General features: G+C 40.2%; 1 protein-coding gene across 1 annotated transcript; it reads right to left on the bottom strand.

The window, feature by feature from the left end:
- Nucleotides 1-1,045: 1,045 nt before the first annotated feature.
- On the bottom strand, nucleotides 1,046-26,131 carry UFL1 (UFM1 specific ligase 1). The gene is made up of 19 exons (XM_053381494.1): nucleotides 25,967-26,131; nucleotides 22,850-22,995; nucleotides 21,057-21,085; nucleotides 19,987-20,084; nucleotides 18,913-19,027; nucleotides 16,658-16,788; nucleotides 15,823-15,881; nucleotides 14,685-14,831; nucleotides 13,576-13,751; nucleotides 11,477-11,656; nucleotides 10,182-10,302; nucleotides 8,350-8,472; nucleotides 7,316-7,436; nucleotides 6,423-6,589; nucleotides 5,381-5,511; nucleotides 4,290-4,370; nucleotides 3,840-3,925; nucleotides 2,061-2,241; nucleotides 1,046-1,287 (listed from the first exon to the last, which is right to left on the bottom strand). The coding sequence occupies exons 1-19, from the start codon at nucleotides 26,041-26,043 to the stop codon at nucleotides 1,072-1,074; spliced, it is 2,385 nt and encodes a 794-aa protein (XP_053237469.1). The 5' UTR covers nucleotides 26,044-26,131; the 3' UTR covers nucleotides 1,046-1,071.
- Between the last annotated feature and the right edge of the window lie 367 nt (nucleotides 26,132-26,498).

Raw genomic sequence — 26,498 nt, 5'->3', positions numbered from 1 at the left:
TAAGAGATCACTTTAATGGGCATTTGTCAACATTTGTCCTCTAGCAATGATCTTAAACTGTGTCTCTGACACTGCCCCCCCTCCATTTGAACAAACTGGAAACTGTTATATATGCTAATATTAGGACTAAAATAATTTGGGGATGCTAACTTTTTTAACCACAACAATTTCTCTCCATAATGTTAAAATGACACAGAGCAGTGTGTATTCCTGATACACAAACACACAATTTGTGTGCAAAAAAAGCTCTAGTGACATTTCATTTTTAAGTGGTTAATAATTTGGAAAGGAAAAATACAGAATACAGAGATATATGGGTGACTCCTGAGTAGTAGAACTCTTACAGGTGAAAATTTAGCCAATTGTTTCTTCTCTCTGAAGCCCCCTATACCTCATAGAAATCAACTCTGGAGAGTTGGCAGGGTCTCTGTAGCAAAGGACGGAGAAATGCAAGGGCTGCTCTGGGGAGGGGGTTGTTTTCTCCCCTTCTATCTGTGAGAATGTCCAGTTAACAGAAATGTAAGGACACCTTCCATTTGCATATAAGCAACAACCTTTTGAATAAATGGCATCTCTTTATGTAAGGAAAACACAAGCATTGTGTGAGAACATATTTGGTGAATATGTAGGCTTTGAGATTTCAAAGAACTCGTCAGATCAGACAGAATTCTATGAAACGCAAAAACTTGCATAGTCCTACACCAAGTTCCAATCCAACAGTTTAAAAAAATATGCTCAACGTTTTCCATCCTTTGAGACAAACACTGTTTCTGTGGCCTACAAAACTGAGAATTCTTAACTCTATGAAAGCTAAACAAATGCTTTGTTCAGTTGCCAGATATTACAAAAATATTTTAAGAGACAAATTCTCCCTTTGGTTATGCTGCCTTGCATTTTCAATAAGCATTTCAGTTCTTTTCGCCAACCACATGGTTGCTGTGTTTAGGACTGTAGTATAATTATTACAAACACAGCTTCTAAAAGCCAAGGCTATTTCAAGCAGTATCAGAGTTTTCCTCAAAGAAAACATCCCGACTCTTTGAAAATCCTGAATGAGTTTTATTAAGATTATCATTCCTCTGTTACAGAAGATTTTCTGGGCCTGAGAACAAGGTCTTTGACAGAGCCAGCCAGCTCCTGGAGTTCTTTCCGGATTGCCTCTATGCTTTCTTCTGCATTCAGGTTGTTATCCACTGAGTCGTCGTCTCCTTGCCCAATCTTCTTATTTTGACTTATCAGCTGTTTCACTACTAACCCCTGGTATTTGACAAGAAGAGAATGCTGATCCTGCAAAATGAAACAAAATGTGGCTACTAAGAAGGCAATATGAGCAACTTATAATCAAATGGTGGTTGTGTTAGTTCATAAAGAACCCGCAGTGAGAAAAGCAACTTCCTTCAAGCATAATTATGATCCCATCTCAAAGAATCAAATCAAATCAAATGAGATCTGTTTTAACATATTTACATACCGCTTAGTCATCAAAACCTCTAATCTGTTCACATAAAATATATACCAAGATTAAAATCACATTCAAAAAAGATAACCTTAACATTTCTTCAAAATACAAATGAGTGATTTTATTTTTGTCTAATATTAATGGGCAGATCATAAAAAAAATCTATTTTAAATATTGCATCCCGTATTTACAGCTTTCCCTGGTAGACCATTGCACTATAATATTGCACAGTAGTTGCTTCCCTTAAATTCAGTAGACCACATACCTAATTTTATCCCTTGTTATATATAGTTGACACACATAGTTCCCTATATGTGCTTAATGAGAATTCTATGTTGTGGAAATTAATTACTGAACCAGTCACAGAAATGTCCACTTTCATCCCTCTGCATGCACATATATAATCCTATACATATTTACTTTTACTGATTTCCATACAATTTACTCCTAGAACGTGTGTACTGTACAGGATTTCAGTCTAAATAAATAAATAAATAAATAAATAAATAAATAAATAAAGTGGTTTCTGTGAATGCCAGCATTTTCTCAACTTTTGAAAAGAGCAAATTACAACACTATTTCGTTTTTCCAGTGTAAGTACCTCTGGGATCTTTGTACTTAAGAAAGTAATGATCTGTGGCACGCATCTTCCGGGTGCATGAAGCATGCAGTGTGTTGAGAACTGGAACAGCAAGACTGATGTCAGGTGAAGAACGAGAGCTGGATCTTCTGTGACTTTCAGCTGTTCAATCAGAGCTTGTCTGTGTTGGAACAGGATTTGCCTGAGAAAAGAAACAGGATGTATGATGAGAAAAGGCTTTTACCTATTTAATTACTTGCAGATTTGGATAACGGTGAGTTAATCTATAAGACAATGTTCCTTGAAAACAAAAGTTTTGGACTTGGACCACAGTTCAAAACTATAGTTCCACACTCCTCTTCTGGGAGGCCTTAACTAGAAACTCTCACCTTCCCATTTGTATGATCTAAGGCCTTTTAGAATGGGTGGCATGTTATTAATGTTTTCTCTCTCCCCATTCCCACTTTTAATAGATGTACTACTATTGTTTTGAGCTGCCTGTGGCAAAAAGGAAACGAATAAACTTAGTAATAATAATACTAGTACAAGGATAATGACGGCAACTTCGCAAATACTTAAAAAAGCTGAATACTGTTCTACCCATTAACAGGAATGAAAAAGAGCAATTTACTGGTGCATAATATTACCAAGAGGTATAGATGCCACCAAATCCACTCATTATACCTTTCTTCTATCATGGAAATCATGGCGGCATATGTGGGTCTGACCAGGTTCTGACCAGGCTTGGCTTAGATTCCGCAAGAGTCCTGTGAACTTCAGGTCATGCATTACTACCATCCCATATATTTCTCCAAATGCTGTTGGAAGTGCCATGAGGTTAAGCGACTCTATTGGACAGATTTAGGAAACCAAGACTACAGTACAAGAACATTAATTGCTACTACTTGTAGAATGATAAAGGGCTTCTATGATGACAATAAACTATGAATACTGTTGTTTCTAGCTAGTTAGTTATGACTCCACCAACTCGTCAATGTGTCTTTTCTCTTAAGTGGCCATAATGTTAAAGCACCTCCCCACTGGTAGCCACGTGGTAGTAAAACCAACTACCTTTAATGAGGACAAGTATGTGTAAACACACTGTTGAAGTATCTTTCTGTATTTTTTAAAGGATGCTGTTTCCAATTCCAGTTTAATAAAGCTGAAAGCATTCAATGTTAAATTTAGGACTCATAAGCTGGAAGTTTTTACATGTGCAATATATGTACAAGTCTAATTAGAAATAGAACCCATTGTGTTCAATGAGATGGATACCAGGTAAGTAGGCAGTGTTTCCCCCCTAAAAAAATGTTTAGGGGTACTCTCATTTTCTTACTCCTATTGAAATACTGCCCATCAATGAGGCCAAACTTAGATTCACAAAATGTTTAGGGGTATCCATATTCCTGCATCCCTCCCAGAAAAAAAGCACTGTCAGTAGGTATATGTATTCTTAATATAAAAGGATTTTAAACAGCCACAGAATGAAGATGTGTTACTCGTCAGGAGACTTGAATTTAACTTTTGTCCTCCATAAGCAGTTCCTAGCTGTGAAGGATCTTAAATGAGCATTTTTTTTGGGGGGGGAGGCATGGCTAGATACCACCAAGAAAGCTTAGGTCATAAGCAAAAAGCTGGAAAGTATTATTTCTGGAAAATTAACTTACATTAAAACATTTTTATCTCCCTATTCCTTGGAGTAGCAAGACTAGTTTGCCAGCAATGAAGCACCTATCATTCTGAAAAAGTGATCACCTGTAGAAGCCTACAGAGGGAAACTATGTATTGCAAAAATATTACCTTTCTTTCTTCTTATCACCCTTTTTCACCATAATATCACAAGCTTCTGCAGCAGCATCAAGACAGGAAACAAACTCTTCTAAACTCTTCAAAAAAAGCAGAACAAAAAGAATAGCAAAGCTATTATCTCCTTTAAATTCAGTGTGAGGTTTTCCACAGTTTGGGAGAAGCTCATCTAATGTGGAGTGTCATGACTTCCTTCTACACACAGAGGTATCTGATATTTTGCCTATATTGTGTCCTCCGCTGTTTCCCCCATCCCTCTTGCTTTTTTCACACCTATGAATAAAATGCTTGCTCTCAGTTTATTTCGCTTACAGTTTGCCTATTTCGAAATTGACTATTAAGGGAAAAGCGAAGAACAAAATCCTTTACTAAATTAATAATGACAAACCAAATAAAACCACACTTCTTTAGGAGAGTGGGTGCAATTGGATGCCTGAAACTTACCTTGCCATTCAGAGAAATGTGGAGTTTTGTTAAAGGGCCTCTTGTCTCTTCAGATAAAGTACTCAAAATCTTTTTCCTCATCTATTTGAAGAAGTGTGCAAATCAATGAAGGTAATTTTAGATTCCAATGAACAACATGTTTTGGTCAATAAACTCAAAAGAAAATAAGAAAGTAGTCTTAGAAACACTAATCTCATATTGCAGGGGTCAACCTTATTGGGCCTTGTGACATATTTGCAAACCAGAGGAATGGTCATGGGCACCTTGCACACTGGACAAATCACATTTAGGCTTGAAAAAAGTGATTTTGTTGCACTGCCCCCAGATAATGGGGTGTTTGTCACCTTCTGACAAGAGCCAATTTTCTCCCCACAGCTATAGTGTCCTGGAAGATCACCCCCATAACAATTAGGCTCGAGAAAAGCCTTCTGTTGCAGTTAGGCGGGGAGCAATTTTGAGGGGGTGCATAAGAGAAAGGAAAAGAGTAATCCTTTCCTCCCCAGCTGCAACCCCCCACTAACTCAGAATCACCCTTTCTTCATGTCAATAAGGCTTTAAAGAAGCCTTGTATTGTTGCAAATAGAAGGGCTCTGTGAAATTTAATTGTGTGTGTACGGTGAGGTCAGTAGGGAGGGTCACAACTGTGGGCCGAGTTTATTGTACTGCCATGCCCCCCAAAATGCAATTTGCCTTGAAATAAATCAGCTACAATTGAAGTTTGCTTCTAAGCCTAATTTCAGCAGGGGGAGGCATGTGGAGGCAGGACTCTATGGTCTGCAGGCACTGTGCTGGAGACCTACAGACAGGGAGAACCATTGGAAAATTGTCTGTAGGGGTTGTAGAGATCTAAGCTATCTTATAAGCACAGGAACCCATGCCCTACAACAGGGTCTACCAAATGTTGTTGGACTACAACTCCCATCATCCCTGACCACTGGCCATGCTGGCTGGGGCTGATAGGAATTGGAGTTCATCAATAACACCTGAAGAAGCACAGGTCCCCCCCCTCCCCCTCTACAATGAGGGTGGGGGGGATATGAACTAATTGCTTTAAGAATCTGTGAAGATAATAGGAAATAGTATCAAAGTACCTCGGTGGTAATGGCAGTGTAGTCTTCTGCTGCCATCATTTGATCAGCAGCTAGGCAGTTGAAGATGAGGTTAGTGATGTCAGTGCAAAACGTCTTCAGCATGTGCTTGGCAATGTTACTTTGCGTCTCATCTGCAAAACAGAATTTCTGCGATTAAAAAGACAAATTGTAAATATTTGCATATTACATTAGCCAATCTAGAGAGGCCTCGGCCTTTTTTCCAGCCACAAAGCATCTTACGCTCTGCTTCCAGCTGCTTTTACAGGTGTTAAAATGTCCGTGGCATCACAATGCATGAAAGACCTGCAAATGTTATTGGAAAGGTCAGACAAGATGTTTCAAACTAGGCCATCTTTTGCTTCAAGCAGAGAAAGCAAATATTAAACTGACTCCTACGGGCAGTTCTGTGCAGATCACAAACGGCAGAATTCAATGAACATCCACACAAAAATATCTGTGGTAGACAGGGGGAGAAGAATAGAAACCAAAGAGGTAAAAAAAGAAAAAGTTTAAGTAAATGAATGGGCAGTATCATCACAGACTCTAGTCTTTTAGAGTTCTTTTTGAAATCAGAAACTGCCCAGCTACAGTGTGTTAAACCATAAATTCATTCTGAAGATAAGTGTGTGGCATCCATTACTGCAAGGATATATATACAGTACTAAGCAATGAAACTTCCCTTTCCTCCCTCCACGTGTGCCCTGTGCGCTCCCCAAATCTGCTCTAGAGCACTGGTGCTTCAATGGGTGGGCTGGGACCCACTGGTGGATCGCAGCCTGCTCTAAGGCGGGTTGTAAAAGGAGCACTACCACCAAGGGAATATATGGTAAAAGATTGAGAAGCAGATCCCCAAATACATGTTTAAATGGGAAGGTTGGGTTTAAAAAGCTTGAAGATATTTGCTCTAGTGGGTTGAAGAAACCCTCAGAACAGATTTAAGGTGTGCACGGGGAGAGGATAGGAAGTTCTGTTGCTCAAGCAGAAATCTAGTGCTACTGGAACTAGTTACCTAGCACTACCTTAGATACAATCCAAGCTGTACCTGTAAAATGCTTTGCTCCTTTTTCAAATAATCGGATATTGTTATACAGGGTGGACACCTCTTCCTGCAAGTCCTTGATGGTCTTTTTCCTGCTAGCTCCAGAGTAATTAGAAGTGGAGGACATAAATACTGAACGCACAACTTCCTGATAACTCTTGGTCAAGGGCCTAAAGAACGGGGGGTGGGGGTAGGGAGGGAATACATTAGCAAGAGACTAGTATTTCTCCAAATACTACAGAACCTCAAAACAACAAAACAACATGCTTTCCTATCAGAAGTTGAAAATTTAAAGCCAAGGGCATTTTAAGAACTTCAGCTGCAACTGTTTTTTGTACACAACACAGTAGCTAGAATAGAACTACACAGGCAGCTCACATAGCCTGCAGCTGCAGTAGTTAACAATGGCAGTTGGCAACAAAGGAGGAGGAGTCTGGCCTGTGTGACTGCTTTAAAAATTATTTCTTTTGCTGGCTTGGAGCTGCTTTTTGTGAGATCAACAACTTTCTGCTGCAGACACATCAGAGAAGGGAGGGTCAGCAGGCTATTTCTCAAGGGCCCAACAAGGCCTGTCTTTCGAACTTTGAGCTGTCTGCTTTCATCACACTTGGTTAATATGGGAACCTGGTAACATAAGTTTGCTTGATTTCATCTTCCCTTCCATTTTTTATGGGTTGTAAATTTTTTAGATTGTAGTTGTTGATAGTTACTGCATTTCTTTTATGGATACATAAGTGACTCGGGGAGCCCTTCTGGCTGAAGAGTGGGATATAAATACTGTGAATGAATGAATGAAGGCCTTGCAAGATGGAACACCGGAATTCTGATTTTTCATTGAGCTATAGGATGTGTTAGGCCCTGTTTAAGTCAAAACTGAGATAAATAATTGAAATTACCTTATTAGATGGTCAGCAAGATCTGTTATAAGCTCTTCAGGACAGTCCCTTACATGTTTTCTTAAAACATCCTCAATCTCTTCTGGTGACAGAAAAGGGATCTCGAGGTGCTTGCTCTTATCTGCAATGACCATGAGAAACATAATTAATATCTTCAGTTTTCTTGAAATCTCCCGTGTAAGAACACAAAATACATTCCTCTTAGTATCAGGACTCCTGCAGGTCACAAAAAAATAAGCATGTGCTGACTACTGCTATTCACGTTATTCAAAATTGCTACTGTATGTTTATCACAGAGCCCTAGTTTTTTTTCCCTCCCCTTGTTTGCTTTTGTGATTACATTAATTCAGGAGTCATTTGGAAATATCATGGTAAAATGGGATTCCCCCCCAAAAAACTGCTGTTAAAATTATATGGATACACCATTGCCATTTGCAGTAAGTAATGTTACCAGACACATATCAGAAATGATGCTCTAATGTGAAAAGGTTATACAATTTAAAGCATTCAGGTAAAAAAAAAGTTTATCCTGGGCTGCATTCAACACTGTGCGAGTGTAAGGCAGATAATGCAACTGATCTTCCTTTCCCTTCCTGTAGCTCCCCGTACATCCCTGAAGAACTTCTCCAGAGGGCTGGGGGAAGCTGCCAAACATTGCCAGCTATGATGTGCTGGGCTACAGTGCATGGAAATCACCTGAAACCAGGTAACGGAACTTTGCACTACCAGAGTGCTAGCACGTTCCTCCTCACACCTGCAGCCCCATATTAAAACAGCTCACTAAATTCTCTTCATCATATATATATATATATTTAGTTCCGTGCTTAACCTTGATTTTTGCTTGAAGTAGCATTTCTGTGTTACCATTAAAAGGCTTCGTGTCACAATTCAAATAATTATCTTAGAAAAAAAGATAACCATACTAATATATTTGGATATCTTATAGGAGAATATTTCATTACAAACTCAGGGCAACAGTACTGCATTTACAAAACTACAAGGATTAGGTTACTATAGTAGAATAAACTACAAACTTGAGCTGCTTGTTTGTGATTCCTCATCACTGTCAGCGTCTTTTCTTCCCTTCTTCTTGGCTTTCTTGATCTTAAATTCTCTGGCGTTTCCTCCACCACTACTTTTCACACTTCCAGTGCCCTCTGGTGGAAAAACTACTTGATTAGCATGTGAAGTATTACTAAGTCAAGTGATGCTTTGACAAATATAATGAAATGAAACCAAAATCCTTATAAAAACAGAGAAAATAATAACCCTGACTATATTATGAAAGGAAACAGGAGTTACTATACCTGGGTGCATAATAAAAGAACGACAGAGCTAAGAGTATAGTATTTCAATATTTGTTCTAATTTCTACTTCATCAGTAAAGCAAACTGATCCTTATGAAAATGTGACTCAGACTTAAATCAAATAAAAGATAACGGTAAAATGAAAGAAAGCAATGTCCACAGCAAGTTCCAAATCAAGATGAAAGGAAATGCATTTAAGCTGACTGACAATGAAATTAACACAGTTCAAGCAATGCTGAATAGGAAATATTCATGATTACTGTTTGCCTTTTGAACAGAACTATCATCTGCACATTTTATTTCAAATGACCCTCAACCAACTCATTGTAACACTTGGGCTACAACCCTATGGTCACTTTGCTGGGAGTAAGCCCCAATGAAATCAATGGGTCTCATTTCTGAGTAGAAGGCAATTCTATAATTGCAATTTGTGAGTGTCCCAATCCCATATGTTAAAACAATAATGTAAAATTCAAGTGTAGTTTTTATTTTGGCATACAATGGGTACTCTGTTTTGGAAGAAAAGCATTATATCAAACTTTGATAAAGTTTGTTAAGAGCCACTCAGCGTAAATGCCACTATACAATCACAACTCTGGTTGATCACATTCAGGCTATTCTAAAAATTCAGTGTAAATAGTTTCAAAACTCTAGCAAATCCTTTTCATCCTCTCATTTGTAAAATGAATTTACTCAATTAAATGAATATTCCTTACTTTAGACTACAATCCTAGGCACAGCTTCCTCTGAGCCCCACTGAATAGAGACGAGCTTACTTCTGAGTAAACATGCATCATATTGTGCTATCAGAACACAGTCGTTAACATCCTGACCAAAGCCTTATGGTTTGATAAACAGACTAAGCAATGGTAACATTATGTATATAAACGTGTGACTTGACATTTGCACTAATTACACGTTTGGGGGTGGGGAATGCTAATAAATAAGAGAAATGGCTATAAAGACAACACTGGTATAAATTCCTTCCGTCTAATTACAGCTTTAGAGTCTGCCTTATATAGTGCTGTCTAGAGAGCTTCTATAGCCACCATGCCCTAGAAAACTCTGTTCTCTTGGGAGCTTTCCCCATCAATATGGATTTCTTGCAAACTCAATACTGAGTTCTTACTGTACATGTTAATGTTCTTCCCCACAAACACAAACAACTAACATGTTAATGTTCTTCCCCACAAACAACTAACCAATGTTTCTCGTTGTGTTTTACGGTGGGCCAAGACTACATAAATAAGTTGTGAGTGGTGGGTGATGATGATGAGAGAGAAGAGCTGTTCTGCTTCCCACGTCCAGCTACAGAGTAAAATGGCAGAGTTACCCTGCTCCCTCCAACAATCTTTTTCTTTGCATTTCCTTGAGCAGTGAAAACTTGACAGTAGTCAGCAAAGAAGAGAAGCAGTACTCTTTCTTCCCAAAACCTGTGTCTCTATTGTCAATGCTGTAATGTGGGAGAAGTCCTTGTCATGCCAACAGGACAGCTGCCAAACTAACAAGAAGAAACCATGGAATCAGTAACCAAGTAACTTATGCCTCCATTTTCTTACCTGCTGCTTTCTTTCTTCTTTCATCTTTCTTGTCTTTTTTACTTGAAGAAGCATTTTCTACAAATGCAGACTGCTTCAGGTCCTCTTCTGTGATTAAGTGCACAGGGTTATTTTTCATCTCCTAAAATGAAGATCATACATGCACCTGTTCATGTGAGATGCACTGGAACGTACTGCAAATCCTTAAGGTTTCTGATACTATCTCCCCTCCTGTTTAGCATGGACATAATGTCCCAGACACTCATAAGAGAGTGCAACACATGACAGACACATACTCAGCTAATATCTGCATGAGGTATCCCATTTGTCAGGTCCTAGCAGAACACTATTACCTTAAACTTAGCCACCATCCAGTGAGCTGTGCTGGTTTTGATAGGAAGAAGATATGCAAGAAATATAAACAGAATAATCCCATTTTTTGTTATTTTACTTTGAAATGCAGCAACATATCTCCGTTTTCTTTGTTGTACTCTCACCTAGAAATAATCACTAGACAACCTTTCCTTGCCACCTGCTGTTTTGTTCTTGATTATCACAGTAGGAAAGCCAAGAATCTGACAGTGACTGGCTTGAGATATGGAAAATGGATGTACATATTCAAGGAATATGAGCCAAATGTGATGGCATCCCAATATTCTCCCAAATTGCGAGAAGCAAAGCTACAGGGAACCAGGCAGAGGGCCTTCTCGGTAGTGGCGCCCGCCCTGTGGAACGCCCTTCCAGCAGATGTCAAAGCGATAAACAACTACCTGACATTCAGAAGACATCTTAAGGCAGCCCTGTTCAGGGAAGTTTTTAACGTGTGATATTTTACTGTATTTTTGGTTTTTATGGAAGCCGCCCAGAGTGGCTGGGGGGGCCCAGCCAGATGGGCAGGGTATAAATAATAAATTATTATTATTATTATTATTATTATTATTATTATTATTATTATTATTACAAAACAAAGGTGTCATTTTTAACTAGAACCAAAATTAAATGTAAAACACAATGATGGACAATGCTGATTCCATGGGTAGGTAGTTCAGCTCAAAGACATAAAAACATCATTAATATGTGCTAAAGACAGGCTTGCACAACATGTGACTTATCAAGCTGAATGCAGCCCACCAGCCAGAGATTAGCCTATCAAGGGCTCAATGAATATATTGATTTTGCTTGAATCAAAATGCAAAGAGAGCTGGGGAAGGAGAGAGCACCTGACAGGCCACACTGCATTACTGGTGAGTGGCATTGAGTTTGGTCGGCTGTAACTCATGCAGTCCTTTTCTAAAACAATGCGCCCAGAAACAAACCTTTTCAGCTTTCTGGTGCATCAGATCACCAAACAAATCAGCACAGCTGTTGATAAATTTCTCACTGACAACATTAGTGTCGCCAAAGACCAGAGTTGAAGGTTGTTTACTGAAGGATCTCATCACTTGCTGCAGCAACATGCTGGCATCTTCTACAGAGAATGAACTTGGAAGAAGAGGCTAGGAGCAAAAGAAGCAAAGCCAAACGAAAACCATCACATTGTTATTTATTGTTCAACCAACTGGCTACAATATATACAAATTTGTTTGTATAACTACCATGCATGATATTCATATCCTGGCACAGAATTTAGCAGTCCCGAGATTATTATTTTTTAAATATTGCTAGTTTTTACAACTGCAAGGAAAGGTTTGAAAGGTGTCTGAACGATGCCAGGTGAAATCTCAAAAGTATGAGGTGAGGTGGGGATTGACTACCCTGAATAACTTTCTGTAGCAGAAAATAAATTATGCACATCTCTCTGCATTGACTCAATCTGCAGAGTTGATACTCACTGCAGAAATCAGCTTTAATAAGGTGCAGAATTTAGGTTACCTTGATGCAAAATCCTGCCTGTCTACTCATTTAATCTTTGTTAGAGAGATGAATAGGTGAATAGGTGGATGAATGTACTTTAATAAACAGGATTTTTCTAAACCAGAAAAACTGAAAATGTAAAGATGACATTGAGAGAAGGGAGCTTGGGAAATCAAAAGCTTTTTGACAAAATAAATCTTCACAGCTTTTTGTAAAGTGTCAAAGCTGTTTCAAGCTACTTGCCATGTTTGCATTAAAATAATGTACAAATTAAAAACTCCAGGTAGGATATAAAGCCAATTCAAAAGGCATTTTATAACCTGCAGTATTTGATAAAAGGAGTCTGTGCCCTCTGCCTGGATGATGACAGATAAACATGTAATTCCCTGTTTCTAGGGAGCTCGTTGGGAAAATTATTACTGCCACTTTGTACAAAACTGGTTTCTATCTATCTGGACAAAAATGCTGCAGTCATCTATTGCAGTGAAGCAACTGTGAGCTAAATATGTCCACAAATCTACAGGCAAGTGGTGTGAAGAATTTTAAGCTGGAATTACAGAATGTTGTAAAACACACAAGTGTATTAGAGTTAACCTGTGAATTCAGTTAGTGACTTTATCACTCTCTTTCAGAGCTGTCTGGGCCATAATTTATTTCCACTTCCAATTTTTCACACTACCTTTGGTAAATTAAAAATGCATGTGGCACCTATTCGGAGGAGTAAGTATGCTTTTAGTCTTCAAAGCTCTATAGCTCCCCCCGCCACACCCAATAAGGAACAGTTTCTATCACAAAGGTAAAAGCCGCTTTTGGATAAATGGAATACAGGAATATGTACTGTCTATTGAGACATAAAGCTTGATAGCAAATCTTTTTTGTTTAAGAACTGAAGTCCCATCTACAAAAATAGCATCTCAGGCAGTATTAAAGTCTGCCACATCAACCCTAAGCTCTTGCTCAATATTGATTTGGCAGAAATTATGCTTTGAAATTAGGGCTTAATGCTTCTCAAGCTGGAACAAGCAAGACTAGCAAGTGATGACCTTTCAACTGCCATGTCCTTGCAAATTGCAGTAATCACTGCTTTAAATCTGTGGTGTATAATTTTCCTCTGTGTAACTGCATAAAATAGTCTCTGTTGCCACATAGGAACACTTCCTTATATAGACAGATAATTGGTCCATTTGGTTCAGTGCTGCTGGCAGTGATTGGCAGTGGTTCTGCAGGATCTCTAACAGGGTATCTATCCCCCATGACCCCACCATGAAATGCCAAGGATTGGACCTGGGTTCTTCTGGAGGCAAACGGTTGTAGACAATGCAGCACTGTGGTGAATGTTTGGCAGCGCAAGGATTTCCCTTGCGTGACGGAACATTCTCAAGTCTCTTACCCCAAACAACCTTGAAGTTTGCTCAACTCTCAGGAGATTTGGAGATGACGCATAGTGTGCACGAGGGGGGAAATCTCCTTGCGCTAGTGCAAGAAGTTCAGTTATGACCTGTGCTGTGACCCCTTTTGAAAAATAAAGCCAGTGGAAAGAAATGAAAAGCAAAGAGCATACCGCTATATCCACCCACGTTCCAGAGCTGATGGCTTCATCCACAGAGGCCTCCACTTGATCCACAATTTCCTGACCAACACAAGATGATTTCAGAAACAAGAGCTGCAAGGACTTGTACCTTTTCTTTATGTAGTTCACAGGGTCTGGGATGCCAAGTCTGGACAATGCATCAAATTCTACAAAATTACAGAAAGTCCTTGACTTTGAAGAAAACTAAACCGAAACAAAACAAAACTGGGGACAATGGGCTAGACATCTCTCGGTGGACACTAACCACCCACTTTGCAGCCTCTCTGTGGCTTTTTTTTCTTGCTCACTCTGAAGCAGTAGAGAACCCAGGAACTGGTGTTTGTATGTTAACTTGGTAAAACTTGTCAGGTGGGCAAGGGAGGGAGCCTTCCACAAGTCTGCTCACTATATCACTCCCCGACAGAAACTGGCTAGCCTCAATTTTCCTCAATACAACAGCAATAGCTTCACTGAATGGAATAATGAAGAGTTGGGATGGTCTTGTCCCTTCCCTGCTGTCCCATCATGTGTGGATTGCCATGTGTGGATTCAAGAGTGGGACTAGGTCTGCTCTTCCAAACCTGCCCTCTATTACCAAAGCTTACAGCTTCATCCAGGCCCAAAGGAGGAGCTCAGGAATTTGTCCTTCTTCCAACCCAGGAACTATACTAGGGAGCAGGGGATGGTGATGTTCTGCATTGCATTATCTCCTGCACTGGTGATGAGAGATGGAGGCTGGTTATTAAGGGGAGGAGGGTGCTGCCCCACAAAACTCAGTCAGCCCCCAGATATTTGTCTTTTTACTTCCAGCCAGCACAGAGGCTAGCACTGACTGTCAGCTTTCTCCTCCTTAGTTTTAGTGTTGCCCTTGTAAACTCTGGAGGGAGGAGGATGGGGACAAAACAAGAATTGGCTCTGTCTGTTAGTGGCTCTGCCTACTGTTAACCTTCCTGCCCTACCAGTCCCAAGAGGCACCAACCATTACTGATGAGGAAAAATGGGATATATGAGGGTCAGAGGGAGGGGAGATCTTTAAGAAAAATGCTTCTCTTGACCAGTAATTTTCAGAAAGAAAAGTTTGTTGAAAAGGGGTAAGTTACCTAAATAACCATTTTGCTTGAAAAATGAATCCACCCAGTTGCTCTGTGTTCTGGAGTAGATGTCAGGGATAAACACAGCCTTATCTTGCCTTCCACCAACCACTGTGCCTTTCAAACGCCCAGTACTAACAAGTTCTTCCAGCATAGCTGGGAAAAGAAACAAAGCAGCCACAACATTAGAAATATTTATGAATATGTGATTAAAAATACAGGGATTACAACCACAACTCAGAGCCTGTATGCAGGCCTGTATTTTTTCTGTGCAAGTTAATTTATTTGAACACATAGACACACCTAGATAGATAGATAGATAGATAGATAGATAGATATTAAACTGTTCTCCTCTCATCTGCTTCCTGTAATACAGTACATTATATATTAACAAGTGGGAAGAAGTCACAGGAAAACAGCTGTTTCTTCAGCACAGTCTCAGCAGACATTTGCAGTCAGCAACAGTGTGTGCTATGGATTCTTTTTATCATTATTTACATTTTTGTGGGTGGTATGTCTTATTAAAACATTTTTTAAAAAACACATCAGCTTTGTTTGCCTAATTCGTACATGGGGTGTTAGACACTAGTGTTGAAGAAATAATAATACATTATCTGAATGCATGTATTTAATATGGGCTTCATTTAGTTACTGTCTGATTTTCACTTTAGGTTGCAACAAATTAATTAAGATATTCTTGTTTAGGACAAGGAAAATCTATATGTTGAAGGTGTGGGCAGCCAGAAAACGGCTGGCCAAAATAAATGCAAACTACATTAAATGACAGTGAACAGGAGGAACAAACAAGAATGATGTGTAGTAAGCAAGAGCTGGAATAGTTTAGGTAGCGCATCCTAAGGATTGCAAAAGTCTTTTGGTAATGAGGCAGGGTTATCCCTATAAGGCATGTCATGCAATGCCAGAACTGTTTAACTGAAACTAGCTCAGCACAGACCACACCTCCTGTGCTGGTCCAACAAAACAAATAAACATGAAAGATGCATTTTAATGGGTCAGTTTCACTTTGCTTTTGAAAGAAGAAAAAGGTACGCAAGCTTCAAACCTTATCTTAATTGCCTCTCACTTAACACTTTCTGATATTAATTACAAAAAACATCAGCATTAAATAAGTCTGAACAAAACTCACAGTAAAGCAGATGCTCCTGAAATCCATGCCGAGTTATTAGGTTAATTATTGGCGTAGGTCTAAAGAGAGAAGTGATATATATATATATATAAGAAACCAGGACACTCATACATAAACACTTTGGGTAGGATCCAGCATCTGTGAAAATCACCCCTCGGTTGTCCCGATCAATTTGCCCATCCGCAAAAGCCCTGTGGAAGGACCTCCATGTGTGCAATGGGACTTCCCCCCTCCTTTTCCTGTGCACAACCAAAATCGGTTTTGGGGGCTGGGAGATCCCCCACAAAAGCACATGGGGGATCCTTCCACATGGCAAGCCAAAATGTTTGTCCTCATGGAACCATCACCTTAGCACAACAGTGAATCCTTCCTTAAATATCTTTATTTATTCCACATCGAACACCAAGTTTGTGAATACTGGAATAAAATAAATTGCTACTTTCTACTTCATAAACAGAATACTGTTAGAATATGTTATGCAACCACTAATGTCTTTTGTTTCCAGTTTTTTCACTGCTAAAGGCAAGAAATTTGTGGAGATTTTGCAGGGAGGAAATGTTTAAGGATGGGACGTCAGTAGCTGCGTAAAGATTTGGAATTTTTTATCGGAAAAGTTGGAGCATGTCCAACTTTTGTCTATTTATGGGAGCAGATTCTTTGATGAAAAGGCAGAGCCAAAGTGATGCAGTTGCCATTGCTATTGTAATTAAAAACAGTTACGTTTGCTCTGGAAAATTTAATCTTGCTTTTATGAAGGAAGTGTCTACATATCTCACACAAGGAGCAGATAACCAGAGCTGTTTATCCCAAAACAGAAACGTGTCTTTCAATTTACCTGGTAATGGCAGTGAACAGACCACGGATCCGGGCCCGATGCCGTGTGACAAATGCATCTGTGAAAATCACTCCTCGGTTGTCCTGATCAATTTTCCCATGGATAATTTTGCCCAGGCGGATGGAAAATGCCTGAGAACATAAACACAGCAATTAACCGGAGAAGCTATTTGACGTTGCACTGTTTTTACATTTTGACTTTATGCTGCTTTTAGCAGGCTTTTAATACGTGCATGTGGATTCAGCCTTGAGACAGGATTTGATGTTAGACTACAACCAACCATTAATCCACCACTGCTTCTAGGTACAGATAAGAGATCCCTCTTCAGAACTTGAATGCTCAAGAAGACAATTAAGCCACTGTAGAGAGCTTTACATTCCTGCTTACTATCATGGGACTTGATAGTAAGGAAGCTCTGAAGTATGGAACACATTAAAGCACTAAGGTTAAGTTTTTGCAGTTGATGGATGCCTCCACCATCTGTAGTCCTACTGGTACATTCTGAACAATACTCAATGGATTCAAGAGCGATAAGTGTTTCAAAAATTTGTGTAACTTGGAATTATCCTTCTGCCTGAAACTTTGGCTGTGCTCTGTTTCCCATCTGTCAATGGCAGCAGATTTCTAAAACCTTTGGTCTGCATTCTTTTATTTGGATTTCATCTTATTTATTCTAAAACATTTCTGTGCTTAAAAATGAAGGTCTTTCTGGCAAAATGCCATTTAAGAGGTAGAAAGGCGGGCTTTCCAAACTTGGGCATAGTTCCAGGGCCCTAATCAGATACATTTCAGAGATTATTGGAGACAGCCAAGATGACTCAGTTAAAAATCTTAATAAGCCTTGTATGCAACCTTGAAATCTAACATAAAAGGTAGCATGTTTTAAAACAAATGTTATGAATGAACGAATGGTACCCCCAAGCCAAACGCTCTAATGTTATTTCAGAGCCACCTCCTCATATTAGAGTCTTGCAGGAGGGAATGTTGAATGAATGGAAGATTGGGGGCCAAACAGGGAGAAAACCTTGAATTGCTGCTGCCTTATCAAAGCTGTGAAGTAGAATCCTGCTGTGTTGTTCTTGTTTTTCAAAGCAAACAACAACAACAACAACAACATGATGTCCAGAAGGCAGGAATCGACACCTATCATTCTTACATAGAAATCCATGTTAGTACTGAGAAAAAACATGTCATGTGGCGGATCTCTGACCAATTTTGAAGTTTAATTAAGGTTCTTGCATCAAGATCCTAAGAACTCTTGTGCAAAACAATATGAACTTCAGTGACAGAATACCTGACGTTGTACCAGTATTAGATCACACGCAATTACATTACTTGGTACTTTGCATATACTACTGACATAAACAGGTTCTCATGTGTAAATAAGACATAATGTAGCCCATTTTACTTCCTAAGTTGAGGCCCTATCCAGTGTTCCCATTCTGCTAGTGCAAGAGACTTGGGTTTGCAGAACAGAACTTTCCTCATTCCTCCTTTGCCTGTAGCCCTCTGCATGCCCTCAAAATAAACTCTGGAGTTGGGGGACCCCAGAAAAAAAATGGGATGAACACAGGGGGAGGGAAGAAATGCAAGTGCTATGCTGTGTTGTAGCTATGGGGGGGGGGCGTAGTTGGTTTTTTGCCCCAGGTGAAGCCTCCAGAAGGGCACCATTGAGGCTCCCAACCTCTGTGTGTGTGTGTGCGCGCGCACCAATGCATGGGTTCGTGTGCCCAACTAGGTCTTTAAGCTAGGTGAAATAAAGCCTAGTTTTGCTCCTGGTGCTATGGATATCATCCTTATTTTCCTGTTATGTTAATTTAGGAAAATGCATTTTTTCTCATCTGGCTGCAAACCAACACACTGGGGAATCAACAAACGCTTCCAGTTTCTAAAGCCCAATAGTCTGTGCTAACCAATGACTACGGATCTTAAGAATTATTTTTGCCTTTTCAGAGAATCTTACTGAAGTAGTAGATCAGATAGGTGTTCATTTCTTATACTTGAAAGGACTGCTTCACTTCCCTATTATTAGACACAGTGGCTGCCAGGAAATTAGATTCAATACTGCAGTCACAGTATTTAGAAGCAATAAGCAAATTAAAACCATGTTAGACTTTAAGTACCATAAGAAAAGATGTTGTCAAACTTAGATCACAAGCTAGTGCATTTGATACTGGAAGTTATTATCATAATAGTAACGAGAGGTGAAATATCACATGCTTTAGTGAAAAGTTGGTCATTTTCATATTGATTACCTGCTTCAAGAAATCTCCAGGAAGGTCATATGCCTTGCACAAATCAGATATTTTCACTTGCCCAGATTCCTGTAACTTGTCATTTGTTTCTTCTGCTATCTGATCTAGGTAATTCCTAATATTGAAAAAAAGTAGTATAAAATTCCAAATTTGCCTTGTGTGCCGTAACATTATTTGCTTTTAGTAATCCTATATAGTACTATATGAAAACATTAAGTGTATGCTGCATCTACTACAAACTTTGTAAAAGATGTGATCATTCTCCCTCAAACAGAAGTTACCATTAGTTTTCATGTTTTACAAAACTGATAAGCAAATGTAATTCTTCATAGTATTCTGTTGCTTGATATATCTCCTCTGAAGCTCATTTCTAAAACATAAAGATTGTAGGCTGATATTGGAGTTCAGTTTAAACGGCACCCATATCTGATAGCACAGCAAACATATGGTCCATGTCAGCAATAGAACACTGCATAAATACTAGATATAAGCTGTGATTTAATCAGGTTGTCATTATATATAGGTAATTTGCCCAAGGCCCATTTAGTCCAGCATCCTAATTCTCACAGCTGGCAACCAGATTCATATGGGAAGCCTGCAAGCAGGACCTGTGTACTCTCCATTTGTTCTTTCCAGCATCCGATTCTTAAAGGTGATACACATTACACTAAGTAGTAAGAGTTCCTTGCACACTGTGTCTCTCTTTCAAACGACCCAAGAGGGCAAACTACTTGCTACTGATGCTAAGGAGTCTCATCCATCTCCTCTACACGCACTGGGCATAAAAGGGACACAAAGCCCCCCCTCCTTTTAATTTCCAGAGCTTTTTCTGTCTTTGTCTCAACAGTAATGATGAAAGTTTAAATGCCTTCCTTTGCATTAGCGAGCATAAAACAATAAAGTGGTTCTCAAATGTTTGTATGACTTCAACTGCTCAGCTTGTACAAAAGCAGTGGAGTACATTCTCAGACATAATGCATAATTATTGGCTTCCATTTCCTCATTCTGGATTAATCACATCTAAAAGCCCATTACACATTTACACTGTATTTAATCACTCTTGAAAGAACTCACTCATCTATAAGCTGCCCCAATACTAGTTGAACTGTTCGGTCTGATTTGACAAGGTCATTAGCTCGGTTTTCAATATGGAGCAGATCTACATTTACTACCTGCAGGGGGGAAAAACAGGTTAGCATCTAGAATTCAAATCCATCATCTACTGTTAAAATGATACACTTTCACATTCACAAACCATTACACTCTAGCTACTTTTCAATAATTCAGATACAGGTGTATCTTAACTGAAAAAGAAAATGTGATATTGGAAAAGAAAATAGCAATCAAGACAAGTTAACACACAATGTAATAAAATCTCTAATTATTATGAAAAGCTTCAATTTAGCTGAAGCTTTTCAGATGGAAAAAGTTTAGCAGAAATGAAATATTAATTCCCTGTCTCAGCGATCAGTCATTGTTATTTGTGCATACTGTGACATTTAAAAAGCCCAACTTCCTTGATAGGCTAAAACAGACTTCAAAAATTAAAAGAAGTGTGATGGGGTGCTTATGTTGATGAACAGTGCGATTATGTTGCTCCCATTCTCTGTAATTTTATAATATATAAAATTACAGAGAATGGGAGCAACATAATGGAACCTACAGAGACACCACAGTTAGTAAAAATGAAATATAGGTTAGCAGCTAAGTGTTTATACTTTACTCCAGAGGTGGGGAATCTCCAGGACACGGGACAATTTGGCCTGCTAGGTCTTTCCCCCAAAACCATGCCCACCCAGCTGACATTACTGGTGGGTGGGTGGACAGGGTTTAATGCTGCACTGGCTGTGCGATCCTGTTCCCAGCAGGTAACAGGACTGTGTAACCTAGAGGCAGGATTTAATCTCCACCCGTCAGCTAATTGCAAGATTGCAAGACTGGGGACTTAAAAGGGAAGGGGGGACCCACCCATACACTATTCAGTAAGTATTTAGGTTTCCATACGCTACCCACTTACCTAGGAGTAAGCCTCACTGAACACAATGAGACTTATTTCTGGGTACAAAACCATTAAAAACAAATGTGTATTTCAAATTGGCCCAATTAAGCGCAGATAAAAAGTATTTATGCTTAAAGCAAGTTACCTGTTGCAAATCAACAATGTTTACACGACCTGTAATAAAAGAAAGAATATATTAACAAATAGATTTTAATGCATAATATAGAAAGTCATAGACAAAGGAAGTACATTTTAATGAACTGTTTTATTACTCTTTACATTCTGATTTGAAACTTCCAGCATGGTTTCATGCATGTTGTCTGGGAACTAACCCTGCTTGCTAAATGGAATTTACTACCATGAAGTGTGAATAGGACTTCCTTTATACATAATTTTTCCAGCATAGCTGCAACTGCCTCTAAGTTTCTTGCATATTTGTCCAACTACATGTAAAGGCATCTACACATCCACATGGAAGAAAGTCATGCCACTTGTGTAGAAATCTTTAAACATACCTGGACCAGCATGATGTGAACTATAAAGGTGGTGGCAGCAGCAACATCTGGAATAGCAAAGAGTATTTTGCAGGCATGCTCTAGATCTTCCATGCATGCTAGTACCGCAACTTACATCAGTGGAGGGAAAACTTTCAAAAAAGATCTATACATAAAAATGCCCCCACTTTGAAATGAAATTGGAAGAGCTTGTGAAAAGAGTTGTGTGCTCATTAACATGCACAAGAGTTTGTGTCATTTGCACTATGGTAAACTCCACTGAAATAAGTCTGTTAATCTGCATAAAGAAAAAGATTTAAGTTGATGAAGCCTGCTGGTAGCTAATGCTTTGTTCTTAAACTAAACAAACAATGGCATGAAAAACCAAAAGGCCTTTGCCTTTATTCCTGTACTCAGCATGAAAGGGATGCTACAACTTCAGATATCAACTGATACTTGCCAGGAAGAAAGCTCCCTCAATTATTCTGTTCCTCATACCCTAGGAGTTTAATTGTTACCAGCAGTGGCACAGCTACTGTTCAAATCCAATCTTGAGTGAGGCAACTAGCAACTTCCAAAATGGGGAAAGAGTTCATTTTTTAAAAAAGAAAATTGTGCCAGGGTGGGGTGGGGGGTAAGAAACCCTTCTTCTGATTCAAACCCATGCCTCTCATGGGTGCTTTTTATGAAAAATGCAAGGGATGGAATAGCTAATGACAGTTTGGCTCTTACTCACCTTTCAGATAAGACTAGACAGCTTTGTAAATACAACTGAATTCTCTGTTACAATCCTGTCTCCAGTTTCACTTAACTGTTTACACTGTTTTTTACAACTTTCCCATTCAGTGCAGGCAATGTATGTAACATACCAGAATAGTGCTAAACTGTGCTTGCAATTCCACATAAAAATATCCTACATACTTCTTTGCAGTTCCTTTTAAATGATAAATGTACACCAAGTATTCCAAATTCAGCAGCAGCTTGAGAGGTAAGTGGAATGACATAGAGGCTGCAGTCCTATACCCACATATCTGGGAGTGAAGCCTATTGAACTCAATGGAACATAGTTCTGAGTAGTCATGTATGGGACTGCAATGTAAAGTTACCTAACATTACCATTATTAGATGAGATCTCGGTCCCTTCCAAGCTAGGATTCTGCCACTAGCAGTTTGGATAATCAGAATTGCTGCTTTTGTTTTTCACACCACCCCTAGCTGATCTTGAAGATATGTCAACAGGAGTATCTTTCTAATGGTTATTTTACTTTGGCAAGTCCATTCGCACTATGAAATAGTGTTAGAATCATGACCCTTAAATGTCTCGATGGCAAGGATACATGTTTCTATGTATTTTTATTTTCCCAAAGCAAATTACCTTTAAAGTTTCTTTCTCTGTAGTTGAGCTTATAAACATATTTAGAAATAATATTTTTTACACACTTACCACCATGAACATGAAGTTCATCACGGATCTCTCTGCTAATCTGCGCAGGAGTAATATACTCTTTTCCATCAAGAGTATGCACCACTTCCAGCTGTTTTTCAGCAATCAACTTAGAAACGATCTCTATGCAATTACGTTCCGACAGTCTGCATACATAAAAGAACAGCAAAACATCTTGCATGAGATCCTGACAACTTGATTTTAAACAAGTGCTACTTCATTTCTAAGACAATCTGGAGAAGCTTTAGCAATCTATTTATGCCACAGAAATTTTCAGTTAAAACAAGTGTTTCTGACAGATTGACAATACAATCAAATTATCCCTTAACGCTCTGTCTTACTGCAAACAGAAAGCAGAAATGTGAGTTTCACAACCACCACACCATGCTTTCAGGTTAAGCAGGGATTCTTATCAATATTAATAAAACTGGGAACATTACTAGGGGTCTGTACTCCAGATTAACTGATGCAAAACAGGCAAGAAAGTTGTTTATTGGGGCTGATCAAACTTTGTGGAGCTTCATATATACTGATTTCCAACAGCTTTCTCCCCACACCTAAGATTCCAAGGCATTTCCCAAATACCAGAATAGCAACTAGTGAGGAGGAATTAAAGAACCTTTTAATGAGGGTGAAAGAGGAGAGCGCAAAAAATGGGCTGAAGCTCAACATCAAAAAAACGAAGATCATGGCCACTGGGCCCATCACCTCCTTGCAAATAGAAGGGGAAGAAATGGAGGCAGTGAGAGATTTTACTTTCTTGGGCTCCATGAGCACTGCAGATGGCGACAACAGTCACGAAATTAAAAGACGCCCGCTCCTTGGGAGAAAGGCGATGGCAAACCTAGACAGCATCTTAAAAAGCAGAGACATCACCTTGCCAACAAAGGTCCGTATAGTTAAAGCCATGGTTTTCCCAGTAGTGAGGTATGGAAGTGAGAGCTGGACCGTAAAGAAGCCTGATCGCTGAAGAATTGATGCTTTTGAATTATGGTGCTGGAGGAGACTCTTGAGAGTCCCATGGACTGCAAGAAGATCAAACGCATCCATTCTGAAGGAAATCAGCCCTGAGTGCTCACTTGAAGGACAGATTGTGAAGCTGAGGCTCCAATACTTTGGCCATCTCATGAGAAGAGAAGACTCCCTGGCAAAGACCCTGATGTTGGGAAAGATTGAGGGCACAAGAAGAAGGGGACAACAGAGGACGAGATGGTTGGACAGTGTTCTCGAAGCTACAAACATGAATCTGACCAAACTGCGGGTGGCAGTGGAAGACAGGAGTGCCTGGCGTGCTCTGGTCCATGGGGTCACGAAGAGTCGGACACGACTAAACAACTAAACAACAACAACAAGGTACATTTGACACTGGATGTCTAATGCAGTTTTCACAGAATTACTGCAGATTTTTTATCTTCAGCAGATTATATCAGAACTTGAAATGTAACATCGTATTGTGTTTTTGGATAATATTGGTTACCATTCTAAATGCACTGAGACTAATTATGAGTAATGGACATCAATGGATTTTTTTTTGCAGCTAAATGGAACAGAAGTTTGTATTGTGTTATATGGCCATTCCACAAACGAAAGCAATTGCCAGCCTTATCACAAGCTCACAAAAACACTGTCTGCTAAATATTAGACCTTGTGGACTGCCATGGGCTTTTCAGTTTTATAGTATTATATTAAAAAATAATACAAAACAGCATGCAGTAATACATATTCTGAAAATGTCCAAATATGTATGTTGAGTCATACTTTCTTAGTTCTGTTCTCATATTTTACACACACATTCATATTCAACCGTCATCACAGTAATCAAAGGTCCAGTACAATTCTTTCAACGGCAAAGCCTGCTAAAATAAGCACTTTGACAAAACTGCCAGAAATGATTTTCAGGTGGCCCAAGAGTTACCCTTTTTGTGCTTTCACAGAAACATTGCAGCTGGTGCAGCCCTTTAGCTTTACAGTACATGCATCTTAAAAGACCCACAAACGTATTACAATACTGGGATGCAACTTCCACGGACTAAAGAGTCCACTTCATGAGGAGCAGGCCGAAAGCTTATTCCCCAAACAGATATGTCAGGAGCTACAAGACCCTTTTAAGTGCTTCTGCTGCAAAGCAGGCTGACACAGGAGATCGATATACCAGGAAATAATAATAATTATAATAATTTATTATTTATACCCCGCCCATCTGGCTGGGTCCCGCCAGCCACTCTGGGTGGCTTCCAACAAAACACTAAAATACAATAGCCTATTAAACAGTAAAAGCTTCCCTAAAGAGGGCTGCCTTTAGATGTCTTCTAAAAGTTTGGTAGTTATTTTTCTCTTTGACATCTGATGGGAGGGCGTTCCACAGGCCGGGCGCCACTACTGAGAAGGCCCTCTGTCTGGTTCCCTGTAATCTCACTTCTCGCAATGAGGAAACCGCCAGAAGGCCCTCGGCGCTGGACCTCAGTGTCCGGGCAGAACGATGGAGGTGGAGACGCTCCTTCAGGTATACTGGACCAAGGCCGTTTAGGGCTTTAAATGTCAGCACCAACACTTTGAATTCTGCTCGGAAACTTACTGGCCTCGGGCGCTTGTTCAAATGTTAAATGCACGGGGGAACTGTTGACACGTTTGCAGGATGCGTGGGAAAGGGCAGCAGCAGCAAAGCACGGATTCCCAGGGCGGGCAGGATTGCTGCTGCTGCTTCACTGGCTCCTATGCCTTTGGCAGCAGCACCTTTAGCAAATGAGCACTATCCGGGTGACATTTTTCTCTAGGCCAGGAAAAGCTCTAGCCCCGCTGTACTGCATTTCTGGATGCCAAAGTTGTCAAAAGCAGAGCACGTGGAGCGGGGATGAAAACAACAACAACAGGCAACCCTACTTAAAAGCATTACGGCACTAAGGTGAGCAGAGACCCCTTCCCTGCTGAAGGGCTGCGCCGCTTCTAGGAGCATTACGGGTCGTGGCCCAGAGGGACGCCGTTGAAGCGGCTGCTGCTGAGCAGGGAATGAAGGAGCCTCGGGCTCGTCGCGCGAGATACCGTGGAAGGAGCGAGATTCGTCCGCGCGAGGGGGGCTCGCGGGTGGCTCCTCCCCTTCTCCCCTCCCCCCCCCCTCACCTCTGAGTCGCCTGGGCGAACTGGGCGGATTGGAACTGCTGGGACAACTTCAGGATCTCTTCCCAGGTAGCCGCCATGGTTGTCCCGCGTCCGAGGAGGGGGCGGGGAAAGGGGGGGAGGAGGAGAAGGCGGTGGCGGCGGAGTGGGAACGGCGAGGCCTCTGGCACTCACACGTCAGCTCAAGAACGTTCCGCGGACGGAGCGCGGCGGCGGACATTCCTCTGCCGTTCCGGGCAGAACGCGATCTGGCTGCGGCGGCAGCGCCACCTGCAGGAAGACAGCTGCCACTGACGGTGCGCAGGGGAATGAGGAACACATATACACACACCCTCCTCCCTCTCACCGTCTGCAGGGGGATCCGCGTGCAGTCAAAAGACATTTTAGGAAGTCATTAAATTGCAACGTGCACTCACGCCCCCTCCTCCTTCCCTCTCTCTCCTGGCTCTTGGCGTTTCCGGAAACATCAAATCCCGCCTCTAGTGTCTCTTCCCCAACGGGACGCTTCCTAAAATAAATCAGTAGTACCGCAACC

Source organism: Podarcis raffonei, chromosome 3 (assembly GCF_027172205.1).
Source record: "Podarcis raffonei isolate rPodRaf1 chromosome 3, rPodRaf1.pri, whole genome shotgun sequence".
NCBI classification, from domain to species: Eukaryota; Metazoa; Chordata; class Lepidosauria; order Squamata; family Lacertidae; genus Podarcis; species Podarcis raffonei.
This window is presented reverse-complemented; position numbering and strand designations above follow the sequence as displayed.